The sequence below is a fragment of the Orcinus orca genome, chromosome 10 (assembly GCF_937001465.1).
Source record: "Orcinus orca chromosome 10, mOrcOrc1.1, whole genome shotgun sequence".
NCBI classification, from domain to species: Eukaryota; Metazoa; Chordata; class Mammalia; order Artiodactyla; family Delphinidae; genus Orcinus; species Orcinus orca.
Window position 1 is genome coordinate 55,568,075 of NC_064568.1, and position 17,151 is coordinate 55,585,225.

A 17,151-nucleotide genomic window follows, 5' to 3' on the forward strand; every position below is an offset into this window, starting at 1 on the left:
CCCAGCAAGGATCTCATTCAGATTTGACAGAGAAATCAAAAGCTTTACAGACAAGCAAAAACTAAAAGAATTCAGCACCACCAAACCAGCTTTACAAAAAATGCTAAAGGAACTTCTCTAGCTGGGAAACAGAAGAGAAGAAAAAGACCTACAAGAACAAACCCAAAATAATTAAGAAAATGATAACAGGAACATACATATTGATAATAACCTTAAATGTAAATGGATTAAATGCTCCAACCAAAAGACACAGACTAGCTCAATGGATACAAAAACAAGACCAATATATATATGCTGTCTACAAGAGACCCACTTCAGACCTAGGGACACATACAGACTGAAAGTGAGGGGATGGAAAAATATATTCCATGCAAATGGGAATCAAAAGAAAGCTGGAATAGCAATACTCATATCAGACAAAATAGACTTTAAAATAAAGACTATTACAAGAGACAACGATCATATGACTATTACAATCATAACAATCAAGGGATCAATCCAAGAAGAAGATATCACAATTGTAAACATTTATGCACCTTAACATAGGAGCACTTGAATACATAAGACAAATGCAAACAGCCTTAAAAGAGGAAATCAACAGTAACACAATAAGAGTCGGGGACTTTAACACCCCACTTACACCAATGGACAGGTCATCCAGGCAGAAAATAAATAAGGTAACACAAGCTGTAAATGACACAATAGAACAAATAGGCTTAATTGATATTTATAGGACATTCCACCAGAAAGCAGAAGAATACACTTTCTTCTCAAGTGCTTATGGAACATTCTCCAGGATAGATGGATATCTTGGGTCACAAATCAAGCTTCGGTAAGTTTTAGAAAATTGAAATTGTATCAAGCACCTTTTCCAACCATAACATCATGAGATTAGAAATAAATTACAGGAAAAAAACTGTGAAAAATATAAAAACATGGAGGCTAAACAATACGCTACTAAATAACCAAGAGATCACTGAAGAAATCAAAGAGAAAATAAAAAAATACCTAGAAACAAATGACAATGAAAACACAATGACCCAAAACCTTTGGGATGCAGCAAAAGCAGTTCTAAGAAGGAAGTGTATAGCAATATATTTCTACCTCAAAAAATAAGAAAAATTTCGAATAAACAACCTAATCTTACACCTAAAGCAACTAAACAAAGAAGATCAAACAAAACCCAAAGATAGTAGAAGGAAAGAAATCATAGAGGTCAGAGCAGAAATAAATGAAATAGAAATGAAGAAAATAATAGCAAAGATCAATAAAACTAAAAGCTGGTTCTCTGAGAAGATAAACAAAATTGATAAACCTTTAGCAGACTCAACAAGAAAAAAGAGAGAGGACTCAAATCAATAAAATTAGAAATGAAAAAGAAGTTACAACTGACATCACAGAAATACAAAGGATCATAAGAGACTACTACAAGCAATCATATGCCAATAAAATGGACAACGTGTAAGAAATGGACAAATTCTTAGAAAAGTACAAACTTCCAAGGCTGAAACAGGAAGAAATAGAAAATACGAACTGACCAATCAGAAGTAATGAAATTGAAACTGTGACTAAAATCTTCCAGTGAATAAAAGTCCAGGACCAGATGGCTTCCCAGGTGAATTCTATCAAACGTTTAGAGAAGAGCTAACACCTATCCTTCTCAAACTCTTCCAAAAATTTACAGAGGATGGAACATTCCCAAACTCATTCTACGAGGCCACCATCACCCTGATACCAAAACCAGACAAAGACACTACAAAAAAAGACAACAACAAGCCAATATCACTGATGAACAAATCCTCAACAAAATACTAGCAAACAGAATCCAACAACACATGAAAAGGATCATACACCATGATCAAGTAGGATTTATCCCAGCGATGCAAGGATTCTTCAATATATGCATATCAATCAATCTGATACTCCATATTAACAAATTGAAGAATAAAAATATATGATCATCTCAATAGATAATCCAACACACATTTATGATAAAAACTCTCCAGAAAGTGGGCATAAAGGGAACCTAGCTCAACATAATAAAGGCCATATATGACAAACCCACAGCGAACATTATTCTCAATGGTGAAAAACTGAAAGTATTTCCTCTAAGATCAGGAACAAGACAAGGGTGTCCACTCTCGCCATTATTATTCAACATAGTTTTGGAAGTCCTAGCCACAGCAATCAGGAAAGAAAAAGAAATAAAAGGAATCCAAATTGCAAAAGAAGAAGTACAACTGTCACTGTTTGCAGATGACATGATACTATACACAGAAAATCCTAAAGATACCACCAGAAAAGTACTAGAGCTAATCAATGAATTTAGTAAAGTCACAGGATACAAAATTAATACACATAAATTTCTTACATTCTTATACACTAACAGCAAAAGATCAGAAAGAGAAATTAAGGAAACAATCCTATTTACCACTGCACCAAAAAGAATAAAATACCTAGGAATAAACCTAGCTAAGGAAGCAAAAACCTGTATGCAGAAAACTACAAGAAACTGATGAAAGAATTCAAAGGCAACACAAACAGATGGAGAGCTATACCATGTTCTTGAATTAGAAGAATCAATATTGTGAAAATGACTATACTTCCCAAAGCAATCTCAAAATTCAATGCAATCCTTACCAAATTACCCATGGCATTTTTCACAGAACTAGAACAGAAAATTTTAAGATTTGTATGGAAACACAAAAGGCCCTAAATAGCCAAAGCAATCTTGAGAAAGAAAAACAGAGCTGGAGGAATCAGGCTCCCTGACTTTAGACTATACTACAAAGCTACAGTAATCAAGACAGTATGGTACTGGCACAAAAACAGAAGATCAATGGAACAGGATAGAAAGCCCAGAGATAAACCCATGCGCCTATGGTCACCTAAGGTATGACAAAGGAGGCAAGAACAGAGAAAAGACAGCCTCTTCAATAAGTGATGATGGGAAAACTGGACAGCTACATGTACAAGAATGAAATTAGAACACTCCCTAACACCACACACAAAAATAAACTCAAAATGGATTAAAGAGCTAAATGTAAGGCCAGACACTATAAAACTCTTAGAGGAAAATGTAGACAGAACATTCTTTGACATAAATTGCAGCAAGATCTTCTTTGAAACACCTCCTAGATTAATGACAATAAAAAATGAAAATAAAAACAAAAATAAACAAATGGGACCTGATGAAACTTAAAAGCTTTTGTGCAGCAAAGGAAACCATGAACAAGACAAAAAGACAACCCTCAGAATGGGAGAAAGTATTTGCAAATGAAGCAACTGACAAAGGATTAATCTCTAACGTATACAAGCAGCACATAGAGCTCAATATCAAAAAAACAACCCAATCCAAAAATGGGCAGAAGACCTAAATAGACATTTCTCCAAAGAAGACATACAGATGGCCAAGAAGCACATGAAAAGATGCACAGCATCACTACTTATAAGAGAAATGCAATCAAAACTACAATGAGGTATCATCTCACACCGGTCAGAATGGCCAGCATCAAAAAATCTACAAACAGTAAATACTGGAGAGGGTGTGGAGAAAGTGGAATCCTCCTATGCTGTTGGTGGGAATGTAATACAGCCACTACGGTGAACAGTATGGAGGTTCCTTAAAAAACTAAAAATGGAACTACCATACGATCCATCAATCCCACCACTGGGCATATACCCAGAGAAAACCATAATTCAAAAGGCACATGCACCCCAATGTTCACTGCAGCACTATCTACCATAGTCAGGACATGGAAGCAACCTAAATGCCCATCAACAGAGGAATGGATAAAGAAGATGTGGTACATATATAAAATAGAATATTACTCAGCCATAAAAAGGAATGAAATTGGGTCATTTTAGAGATGTGGATAGATCTAGAGAGTATCATACAGAGTGAAGTCAGAAAGAGAAAAACAAATATCGTGTATTAGCACATATATGTGGAATCTAGAAAAATGGTATAGATGATCTTATTTGCAAAGCAGAAATAGAGATACAGAAGTAGAGAACAAATGTATGGATACTGAGGGGGAAAGGGTGGTGTGTGTGGGAGGAATGGGTAGATTGCGATTGATCATATACACTACTGACACCATGTATAAAATAGACAACAAATGAGAACGTAATGTATAGCACAGGGAACTCTACTTTATGCTCTGTGGTGACCTAAATGGGAAGGAAATCCAAAAAGAAGAGATACATGTATATGCATAGCTGATTCATTTTGCTGTACAGTAGAAACTAACACAACATTGTAAAGCAACTATACTCCAATAAAAATAAATTTGAAAAAAAAAAAAAAAGGACAGTAGTTGCCAATCAGAGGGGTAGGGATTGGGCTAGGAGAGGAATGAATAGGTGGAACACAGGGGATTTTTAGAACAATGAAACAATTCTGTATGATACTAAAGTGGTAGATACATGTCACTGTATATATTTGTCAAAACCCATAGAATGTCCAACACCAAGAGTGAACCCTAATGTAAACTATGGACTTTGGGTTATAATGATGTGTCAGTGTTGGTCCATAGGTTGTAACAAATGAACCACTGTGGTGCAGGATGTTGACAGTGAGTGATGCTGTGTGTGTGTAGGGCAGGGGGTATATGGGAACTCTATACTTTCTGCTTAATTTCATTATGAACCTAAAAGTGCTCTAAAAAATTAGTATATTTAAAAATAAATAATTCTGAGAAACAAGGGTAGAGATAAGGACATCTACTTTAAAATGTAGAATATATAAAAAATATTCATCCTACAAATAATACAAAATCCTCATGCTGAGTTATAAAGAAACTATATGAGTAACACCCTATTCATTTAAAAAATACAATTGAAAATAAAAAATAATGAATTTCCTATATAAGAAGAAGTTTTCTAGACCCAACAGAAGAATCACTGATTTGGAGTAATAGTTAATACAACAAAAACACGGTAACCAAATCATGTGTATAGGACATGGAATTTTGTTATACTATGACTGGGTCTATATTTATGTATCATTGACTGACCCTGTAGATTTCAACAATGAAACAATTGCATCAAACATAATAGTGGGTCAATTTCTGCAGGGTAGGAAGAATTTAGGCCAAAAAAATTAGTAGTAATTATTTCTAGGTTGAAAGAATGAATTTTGGGGGTAAAGAAATCCTCAAAGTTGCTGGAATGAAATAAGTGGTTTGCCTCTAAGCAACTAACCTTTTGTAAAATATCTGAATAATGGTTAATTACCTCTCAAAACTACTTTGAATACAGTAAGAAGCTGAATACGTCCTAAAATCCACCCTGGAAGCTAAGCAGGCACGGGACTAAACTGCTTATTTTGGAGACGGTGAAGAGTGAGTATGCAATGAGTGAGCCCATGATGGCAAAGACTGAGCTCCTGGAAGTCTGTTCGTGCCTGTCAATTTGGGCTACTTCAGGCACAAAATGACAGTCCTTAGGCATATGGCTCTCTATAATCAGGCCGAATTACACAAATTCTGCATGCAAAAATCATCAGACTTTCAGCTAGAAAATGGTCTGTTCCTGCAAAACCGATCAGATATAACCCGGCCCAAGAGTCTCTGGACAAGTAAGAATGCCAAAGGACCCAGACATAAACTCCCTGGCACACACAGCAACGGCAACGGCATAGTTCCATAACTTAGTGAGAAAGCAGGATATTGCTAGTGTAGAATGGTTGTAATGTAACTTTTAAAGGTAACAAGATTATATTACTTCAAAATATTAATGTTTAAAAAAACTAAATATTTCAAAGTTTATTCTGGTTACACAAGAGAAATGTACAGCCCATGCAAAGTATAAAATTGTATTTGTGACAGTAAAGTGAGTTCAACCTTTATGGCTAATAAACAGAGACATTATATTTTCAGCACAAGGAATAAAATCACATTTGTGGTAATAAATGTCTTTTGACCAGAGTAGTTTGCTTGTCATTCTTTTTCCACTCTTTTCAAACCTATTTATATGCTTTAAAATCTAAACTTAGGTGGCTAGGTTAACAGTTACACTTTTTTTCAAGTAAAATGTTTTTACATATAAGTTTTTAAAATATATATATTAAACTTTTCCACAGGATAAAAAATATCACTCTTACTTTAAAATTCAGTTAGCACCAAAGACCAGATCCTCCCATAGAATAATCTGTTTTAGAACTTTAGGTGGATAAAATGAGAAGGGGCCTTGTAAGATAAAAAAAATTCTTATGATCACTAAGCAGAAAATTTTTTTAATATATTTGTTTATTGAAAAATCATTTCCATGCAACTATTACATTCTTTTTAGAGTTAAAAATGTGTTCTACCTGCTATATGCCTTATGATCAGTTCATTAAAAAAGCTATCCATAAACCATAATATTTATGATTCAAGAGAACTTTCCTTGAAAATGACTTGAAATATTATAATATTTTTTCACCTAATTAAAAACGTTGAAGATTATTTTTCTATCTCTGCCTTGAATTTATTTAAAAATAAAACATTTTGAAAAATACTTTGTTCTGAAATAATATAGCACATCCAAGTAAAAGTTTCACTCCAGGAATATATTTTAAAGCCATGGCTTCTAATTTTGAAATACATGCTTTGAAATACAAAAGAGGACCTATGTAGAAACGCTAAGAACAAAGATGACAAAGCGCTAATTAAAACACCTACATTTAAATAGACTGCATGTTTAGTCATGGAAAATAGTTTCAGAGGGCAAAAATGCATACTATTAACCAATATAAGAATGATCTTTCATTGGACAAAGATGTACTATTTTCCTATGAAAAGGAGAGAGAAATTTTTAAATGTGCAAATATATTTTGGAAAGCATGAACCTGAATAAATCCTTATTTTGAGGTGGTAAAGAATAAAAAATCACATGTACCCTGTTTCGATAGGCAGCACCTTTCCAGTCTTTGTTCGTGAGAGTATCCATAGAGGAGGTATGCTTCTTGTAGTGCACTTTTATACCACTTCTTTTTATTCGTACATTTTCCTGGCTAAAGAAAGAGAGAAAAATAATAAGATTCATGTTTAAGCATATAATTTTGTTTTAACATCGACTTGATTTAGCTGTTGAGCTGGAACTAAATCTAAGCATTGTACAATATATTCCTTAGATTTTGTTATCTAATTATTATTTTATTAGTATTTTAGAATATAGCAAAGTTGTGGAAATTTTGCATGTTAATAACCAAAAGGGTCAGAGTCTTATTAATTCACTAAAATAATATTTTAATGATTTATCTCATATTTAGAAAGTTACAAAAACTTAAGACCACCAGTGTAACAAAGTAGTGAATATTAATCTATTTTATCAGAATAATGTTGGTTCCCTTTTAAGTAACATAGCAATGATAATCAAGTGATAAAAACTGAAAAGCCTAGTTTCTTATTGTAGTAAATAAAATTAATTCCATTCACATCTAATAAATGACTGTTTTCAGGCATAGTAAGCGCTCAATAAATGTTATTCTACTTGAATACGGTACTTTTTCTAAATGTTTATTTAGTTTTTTTCTTTTAGTTCTCTATTTTTATTTTTTAAACTTTTTGTTTTATATTGGAGTACAGTTGATTAACAATGTTGTGTTAGTTTCAGGTGTACAACAAAGTGATTCAGTTATACATATACATGAATCTATTCTTTTTCAAATTCTTTTCCCAATTAGGTTGTTACAGAATATTGAGCAGAGTTCCCTGTGCTATACAGTTGGTCCCTGTTGGTTATCCACTTTAAATATAGCAGTGTGTACATGTCAATCCCAAACTCCCTAACTATCCTTCCCCCCAACCTTCCCCCCCCCCGTAACCATAAGTTCGTTCTCTAAGTCTGTGAATTTGTTTCTGTTTTGTAAATAAGATCATTTTTATCATTTTTTTTAAAAATATATAATTTGAAAAGAAAAACAGAGTCAAAGAATCTCTAGGTTAAAAATGACTATAAAAATTATCTGGCCCAGTAATTTTGCCAATGTTATTTTAGAGCTTGCCCCAAAAAGGTTTTTATAATGTTTATAAATGTTACAATTTATAAAATACATGCCACCATTTTCTTTTTGAAAACTTCACCATCAAAAAGAATACAGGTGTTACACTGCATGTGGTGGTCCTGGACACCAATTTATTTGGTATAAAAGCAATGAAAAAAACGTATCAAACAAAAACCTAGTTTTGTATACAGAATATTTAAATTTCATTCATTAAGTTATTTCTTAGGAAAAAGAAAAGATAGGCGGATACAATTCAATGAACATTAGAAAATTTAAAGTAATTTAAGAATATCTAAGTTAACATTTACAGATTTAAGACATTTCTGCAACTCAAATGTTGTAATGATGCTAAGAATTAATGGGTAGTGAAAAATCACCTGTAAGCTGTTATAGCACTAAACAACTGAAGTTAAGGAAATTTCTTGAGGAAAAGCAATGTGATACATTGCTAATATAAACTGGCAAGTTTGGGGAACTAAAAAGCATTTTTTAAACCTGTGTCTCTGAATCTTTAAGAATTTATCAGTAAGTATGTGCCACCTAGTGGTAGTAATACAATTAAACATCTTCTAAAGAACTCAAAAAGTTAAAGATTCTTACTTTATAAAGAATTCTGAATTCCAGATAAGGCTCAGCTATGCATTGTATTTTTTCCAACTAGTTTGTTCTTTAATTGAAGTGATTCTAAAAGTGTAGAATGTGACTCCCTATCCATCCCTAGTACCGAGTGTTTCTCCCAAAGACACCCAATATTACCAGTTTTTTTCAGTCTTCCAGAGACATCGTATGTACCTACAGGCATTTACATCATTTAAATATCTGCTTTTACAGACTGCTATGAATTGTTATATACTTTGAGTTTTTCTATTTGTCTTTCAGATTGCTTCATTTATGGATTTATTCAACATATTCTAGACCCTTGGGATCAACCACTGAAGAAAACAGACAAAGCTTACATTCTAACCAGTGAAACAGACAATCCACAATAAGCATAACAAATAAGTTAAGGCTACAGTTTAAGAGGTTATAAATACTATGTAATAAAGAAAAGATGAGGCAATAAAGTGGTCAGGGTAACTGTCACTGAAAAAGTGACAACTAGCGAAGACCTAAAGGAGGTCAAGGAGTTAGCCCTGTAGATGTCCAAGGAAAGAGCACTGCAGGCAGAGAAAAAAGGCTTTAAGATAGGAGAATACAAGTTTATTGAAGAGGCATCAAAGAAGGGAAGGTGGTTGTGGGTGAATGAGGAAGCGAGTGAGTAATAGGGAATGATGTCCAATAAATTAACAGGGGCCAGGTCATGGAGGTCCTTGCAGGCCATTGTAGGGATTTGGGCTTTTACTCTGAGTTAAACAGGAGCCATTACAGAGTTCTGAGCAGAAGAGTAACACTTGACTTGATTTAACATTTTACAACAATCACTCTGCTTGCTTTGATGAGAACAGATTATACAAAGGCAAGTGTAGATGTGGATGACTGGCTACTGCAATCATCCAGGCAAGAAATAATGGTGGTATAGATCAGGTCATAGCAGCCACTGTGGTGAAAAGTGGTAGGATTCTGGATATACTCTGAAGGTAGAGCAAAAATAATTTCTTGACCAACTGAAGATTGGTTAAGAGAGAAAGAAAGGATGACTCTCAGGCTTTGGGACTGAGTGAGAGGAGGACGTGATTTGCCATCCACTGAGATGGGGAAGGCTGTCAAAGAAGTGAAATGGGGGGTGGTGGTGGAGCTCAAGAGTTCAGACATGCTGAGTATGCATTATGACACCCAAGCGAAGGTACCAAGTAGCAGTTTGGTAAGGGAATTTGGGAGAGAGAACTGAACTGCAGATAAAATGTAGGAAACATAGACACACACACACACACACACACACACACACACACACACACACACGCACACCATATTTAAAGGCAAGAAATTAGATGAGAAAACCAAGGGAATGAGGATATAGATGTATGTATATCCAAATATGTAGTATGGCATGTACCATTATTTATTTTACAAACACCCTTGTGATGGATTTAAGTTTTTTCAAATATTTTGCAATATGAAACAATGCTGCAATAAAAAATTTTTTGTCTGTATGTCTCTTTACCCATGTGAAAGTGTATTGAAGCATAAATTCCTCAGATGTTGAATGACAGGTTTATACATATTTTAAATTTTGGAAGCTTTTGTGAAATCACTCTTGAGTGAGGTGGTCAAAATTTACCACGCCATGAACAAATGCTTCCTCACACTCTGGAGAACACTTCCATTACCAAACTTAGATTTCTGCCAATATTTTTAAGGAAAAGATTGGTATTTCCTTTTTATTATCATTTTCATTTTTTGAATTCTGTAATATGAGCAATTTTTCATATTTTTTCCAGCTTTACTGAGATATAATTGACAAATAACTGTGTAAACTTAAGGAGTACTACACAATGACTTGATACACATACACATTGGGAAATGATTACCATATAGGGTTAGTTAACATATCCATTAGCTCACATTAAAAGCTTTATTTGTGTGTGTAGTGAGAACATTTAAGATCTATTCTCTTAGCAACTTTCAAGTATATAACACAGTAATTAATGTTAACTATAGTCACCATGCTATACATTAGATTCCCTAGAACTTATTCATCAATCTTTCATATTTTAAAAAGTCATTTATAATTTCTTTTCTATGGAATGACTGTACAAATCCTGTGTTAATATTTATATTGGTTGTTTTCTCATTGATTTGTAAGAGATTTTTGTATATTAAATAATTGCCCTTTGCTATATGTATTGAGAACATCTTCTCCTGTTAAGTTTATCTTTTAGTATGTTTGTATTTTCTTTTTTGTTCATTTAAATTTTTCATCCTTCTAGAACTAATTTAGATGTGAGGTGTGAGGTATAGCTTCTGCTTCATTTTTTCCTAAGCAGCTAGCCAGTTGTACATACATAATTTATTAAACAACTTTTCTTTAATTATTTGAATATAACCATATCACTATTTTCAAGTACTTTTGGACTGTATATTGTTCTATTAATCTATCAAATAACTGTTAATATCAAACTGCTTTAACTACTAGAGTATTACTATAATTTTATATTTTATAGGTCTAACTCCCTCTTCTATGTTTTATGTTCTTACAAATGTTAGAATTTGACCCTTGAACAACACAGGCTTGAACTTTGCAGCTCCTTTTATATGTGGAGTTTTTCACTAAATAGGTACTGCTGTACTACACAATCCACGGTTGGTTAAATCTGTGGGTGCAGAACAGGTGAACTTTGATGGCCACTGTGAAATTACTGCAAAGTTACAGGTGGATTTTCAACTGCAAAGGGGGTTGGCGTCCCTAACCCCCAGGTTGTTCATGGGGTCAACTGTAGGGGGGTTTTTAAGTCCTTTTTAATGGATGTGGTACATACATACAATAGAATATTACTCAGCCATTAAAAAGAATGACATAATGCCGTTTGCAGCAACATGGATGCACCTAGAGATTATCATATTAAGTGAAGTAAGTCAGACAGAGAAAGACAAATATCATATGATATTGCTTATATGCGGAAACTTAAAAAATGATACAAACGAATTTATTTACAAAACAGAAACAGACTCACAGACTCAGAGAACAAACTTATGGCTACTGGTTGGGGAAAGCGGGGGATGACAGATTGGGAGTTTGGGATTGACATGTGTACACTGCTATATATAAAATAACCAACAAGGACCTACTGTATAGCACAGGCAACTCTGCTCAATACTCTGTAATAACTTAAATAGGAAAAGAATTTGAAAAAGAATAGATACATGTATATGTATAACTGAATCACTCTGCTGTACACCTGAAACAACACAACATTAATCAACTATACTCCAATATAAAATAAAATTAAAAAAATAAAAATAAATAAAAATTGAGATTGCATTAAAATTAATTTAGGGAGAATGGACATCCTTCCATATTAAATCTTCCAAACCAAGAAGAGGATTATATTTTTCCATTTCCTTAAGTTTTATTTTCTGTCTCTTGGTAGCATTTTAAAGTTTTATTCATATAGATCTTGTATGTGGTGCTCCTTAAACTTACTCCAGTACATTATATATGCTTTGTTGCTATTATAAATGCTATTTATCCCTTCATATTTTCACATTTGTTAGTGCTTTAGAGTAATTTTACAACTGCCACATAACTGAATCTCCCTATTGTTTGTAACAGTTCTTCTGTTGTTTATAATAGTTTTATTTATAATAGTTTTTCCATTTGAGTTCTACAGGTTTTCCAGGTAAACAATAGTAACAAAACAAAACAGAGACAAGCTTTTAAATGTCTTAAGAAGGAAATCTTCAAGGCAGCTCTGTAACAGATTTCCAAGGAGCTAAAAGCTTATGAAGTCAAGGATTCAGATCAATGACTTCAGATGAGACTACAGGAAGGGCTGGGCATTCTTCAAATTCCAGTAAATTCTTTGATCCCAAGAGAGAATATCAGGGACTTCCCTGGTGGTCCAGTGGTTAAGAATCCATCTTGCAATGCAGGTGACGCTGTTCTATCCCTGGTCAGGGAACTAAGATCCCACACGCTGCAGAGCAACTAAGCCTGCGTGCGGCAACTACAGAGCCCACGTGCTCTGGCACCTGCACGCCACAACTAGAGAGCCCACGTGCTCTGGACCCTGCGCGCCACAACTAGAGAGCCTGCGTGCCCCAAGTAATGAGCCCGTGCACTCTGGAGCCCGCGTTCACGACTAGAGAGAACCCCACACACCACAACTAGAGAGGAGCCCCTGCTCTGCAATGAAGAGCCTGCGTGCTGCAAAGATCCCGCATGCCGCAACTAAGACCTGACACAGCCAAAAAAATAATAAACAAATTTTTTTTAAAAAAGAGGGAATATCATATCTTTCATTATGTTTATATTGCTTTGGCAACTGGAGTTTTCTCAATCAGTTTTATTAAATTTAGGGTGGAGGGGGAAAATAATCATCATAGAAAGAGAAGGAAGACATATAGTCTAAAAATTTGTGTGAATTTATGAGCATAAATAAGATAATTCTTGATAGATGTGTTCTTGATAGATGAATAAGCATGTAAATATTTGGAGTAAGGACGAGGTTGGAGACTAAACAGATGGTTAGGCAGGGAAAGATAGTACCCTATGTCTGAGAAAATTCCTAGCTGTATCCAAAATTGAAGTTTGTAAACTACTTTCCTACGTGATCTTGTTCCAATCAAGCATCACTGGCTGACTGAGAGCCTCAGTACCATTTTCATATTTCCTAGGGTCTGAGGAGGAGGCTGAATGTCCCTTCTCAGTAACTTCCAACTCACTGAGCATGCTGTGTGTTATCACCATATACTAATACGAAATGGCACATTCAAAGAGAAGAATACCTATGTATTTGTCCACCCAGTAAGGCCAGTAAAAAGAAATCTGCAATCTGGCAGAAATTCATATCATCTGTTGCTTTCTATTTTAAGATTGCTTCTCCACATAAAAATTAATCAAGATATAATCATCTGGAGCTGTAGCAGGACAAATTTCACTTCTCAAACTCAAATGTGTGAGCAATGTCACATTACCTTCTTTTCGCTAAATAAAATTGAATGTGACAGCCGTTGTCCAACAAGGATAAGAATTTTGATCTTGCTCATTTTTGGGCCACCCCTTACTTTCTCTAGGTTCCTGTAAATTGGAAGGGAATACATGGTGCCCGAACAGCGAGGACAGATCATTACTCCTCAACGCATAAGGCTTTCATGAGTAACATCTTTGTTCAAGTCCCTTGAAGTCAGGTAATCGAACAGCTTCCTTGCCATGCCTGGTCCAAAGGATCCTTTCCAAGGCTGGGAACCTTGCCAGCGTGGCTTCAACCTCCTGGTGCACCTCGTGCTCTTCTTCTCCAAAGTGTTCCACTCCCCAGGGCACCGGCAGACCTCTGTCCTCTTCCATGTCTGAGGGAATCTCTTCCTTGCCTAGCTGCTCCTGCCTGCCCTGTTCCCATTACTGCCCACCCTCAGGGAACTCAGGTCAAGACAGGTAAGCTCTGCTTTAGATCCCAACAGAAAATGCCCCTGAGACATGAGAACATGAGGGGCCTGACCACTTTTTGGAATAAGTGAAAGGGAAAAATATAATCAAAACAAGAATTATTATCAACCAACCACTGGTATCTGGCTGGCTGTGGGGAAGGATTTCCTAGCGCACGGACTCTGCAGGTGGAGTCTTTCCTCCCCACCCCTGCTCCTTCACTCTACCTGCCTATGTCTCTCCCTTCATTTCTCCCCATGGCACTCGTCAACAACTAAAAAAAAATTTACCTGTTGACTATGTGTCTCATCCCACTAATTTAAGTCTCGTGACAGCATTTAAATTTTGTCTGTTTTGATCACTTCAGAGCCTAGAACTGGTAGAAATAATAGGAGCTCAGTAAATATTTTGGGTATTATAAATAGACATTTTTTATTCAGGGTGGCATGGGGAAAGCCCAGACAGGAAATTGGGGATGAAACTAAAAGGCTGGGCTACAATCCTGAATTATGTTATTATCCCTAGAAAGGTAAAAGAAAAATGTATAAGCATGATTACTATCTAGCATTATAATATGGTGATATTACTACTAAGATGATATTAAACTTCATTTTTTATAAGGATGCAGATCTTTAAAGTACTTCATGAGCCACTGATTTATCCTATGATATTAGTGGCATTTTTTTCTTGAAAAAAAAAGTGGGCCTAATTTCAAGTACTTTGAATGTTATGTAAAAAATAGTACTTAATTTTAAAATTAAATTCAATCAAATGCTTAATATAACCTATTTGGGGGGACAGTAGAGCCTCACTAAAATCCTGTTGGTACAATATAGCATTTACTATCCAAAATTATCAATTCAAATTTTGATTATATAGACATAAAAGTTAGCTGCAAATGGAAGTATTTACAATTTAGAAAATTTATCTTCAGACATAATGTTGAGCATCTATTAAAAATCTGGAAAACTGGAATCATAAGTACCTAGATTGCTTTATTGGGCTTCATAAATTCATTGAAATGGCTTCAAATATTGACAATTACTTTAAGTTATAATATGCCTTTAGAAACATGGGGAGATTACTCACAGATTTCATAACCTAAAGAAATACAAAATAATTTTCCTTCGTAATACATCTCTGCTAAATGTTTGAGGATCAACACCACCACCTATTATAAAGTCCTCTGCCTGGGGATTCATGTTGACTGCTGCTATTTATACATTCAAGTTTCCAGTGCACCTCGCTGGCTCTATGATGTACCCTTCTAAATATTTACTATCGGGCCAAAGCTATCGTTTTCACTTAAAGCAATCAAACAGAAAGTTAATCACAAGGCTATCTTGTCTTCCTTAAATTGGATTTCTCCAACAGCAACCAGTAATCTCGACAGTAAGAACATTCCCATTCCTTTGATGCCAACTAGAAGATAGTCACAGCCATCCCTGTGAACCACACATGCCTGGGCTTCCTAACACCTGTCTCCCTTCTCAACTGCCATCTTTAACATAGGTTCTGGATTATTTAGACAGCTCATTCAAATTATTGAACACTTGAAGCAATAATGCTTTCAAAATCATAAATAGGAATTTGCTTACTCTAACTCAGCAGGATTTTAAGATCAAAATAACTTAGGTCCCCCACTTCCTATACCACTAGAAAGTGTGAACCAGTTAAGCTGACACCCCCCAACCCCCCAAAAATGTTCTAGCTCTGTTTAGTCTGATCCTTTACATCAATTTGAAAGATAATACCAAGAATGCAATGAGTACTAGGAGAGAAATTAGGCAGAAAAGAAAGAATAAGAAAATGTGAGAGTCAAATCTTTACAGTGGATTCCATTACTTGGCTTGAAACACTGGGAATTACCAATGCCAGGGCCTGAGCATACCCTGAACCTTGATGTGGGGAAGTGGAAGGAAGCCAAGCAGTTTTAGGTAAAACAGCCCCAATGGACAAATCAGAAAAATCACAGGCTACTAGATAAGCTCCTTATTAACCTAGACCTTAACATATGTTTTCTAAGTATTTTGAATATCTAAGTTCTTTTCCTACCAAGATGGATAAACAACCACTGCATGTTGATTTTAAAGAAGACCCAATTTAACATTTTAGGCTGGTCTGTTATCTCGACTGACATCATTTAGAAAACAATTTTTTTTTTGCGGTACGCGGGCCTCTCACTGTTGTAGCCTCTCCCGTTGCGGAGCACAGGCTCCGGACGCGCAGGCTCAGCGGCCATGGCTCACAGGCCTAGCCGCTCCGCGGCATGTGGGATCTTCCAGGACCGGGGCACGAACCCGCGTCCTCTGCATCAGCAGGCGGATACTCAACCACTGCGCCACCAGGGAAGCCCCTAGAAAACAATTTTTATACAACCAATACATTTGTCATTTAGTGTGTGGACCTGAAACCAGATTTTGAGAGAACGAGAGAAAGAAAGAGGGCTCCAGATATCACAGCAGGGAGACAATGAGTCACCACCAAAGAGAGACACTAATTAAAGGGACAGGGGAATCTAACATCACAATTTTGCTAAAGATTTGCGTGGCTTCTTTAGCACCACAAACTCATAAATACATTAATAAATTTCACAAAGTAAACATAATAAAATAATGTATGTTTCATATATCTCTTTTTTAGCTAATTCTAGTAAACCAGAAAATAGGTATTATGGTGAGAAAATCCGCTATACAGTGGTTCTTGAGCTTCACTGAGGAACTGTAGAGATTCTCAGCACGCTCCCCAGTATGCAGGTTCAGGAATATATATTTTTAAAGAGCTCTATGGGAGAATGTGATGATGAGCAAGTTTGGGAACCAAAAACAGAGTAAAACAAAACAAACCCTGGCATCAGGATACTAATGTTAATAATAACCAATTATTTCTAAGAGAATTACAAGGGAATGAAATAATAAATACTAGCTTTTAATGACAGCCACGAAGAGGCCCAAAATCTATGGCTGGGAATCAATGCACTAAACGTGAAGAGAGCTTTCACATCTTTGTCCAACTTTGAAAAGCCCTGGTTAAAGGTTAAGTTAATTAATCAAGCTGGCTGAATTAACAACAGGAGACCAATAAGAAGGGCTTTGTGATTTTCCAGTTTATAGATGAGAGCTTATTATGAATTTGGTAT

General features: G+C 35.3%; 1 protein-coding gene across 6 annotated transcripts in view; it reads right to left on the reverse strand.

Annotated features, from left to right (window-relative positions):
• Nucleotides 1-17,151, reverse strand: part of ZCWPW2 (zinc finger CW-type and PWWP domain containing 2) — a 139,785-nt gene that overhangs the window by 46,277 nt on the left and 76,357 nt on the right. For all 6 annotated transcript variants that reach the window (XM_033405450.2, XM_049715950.1, XM_049715951.1 and 3 more), the window contains one exon: nucleotides 6,883-6,997. In XM_033405450.2, the coding sequence (XP_033261341.1) occupies nucleotides 6,883-6,997 (115 nt within the window). The remainder of the gene's footprint in view (nucleotides 1-6,882; nucleotides 6,998-17,151) is intronic.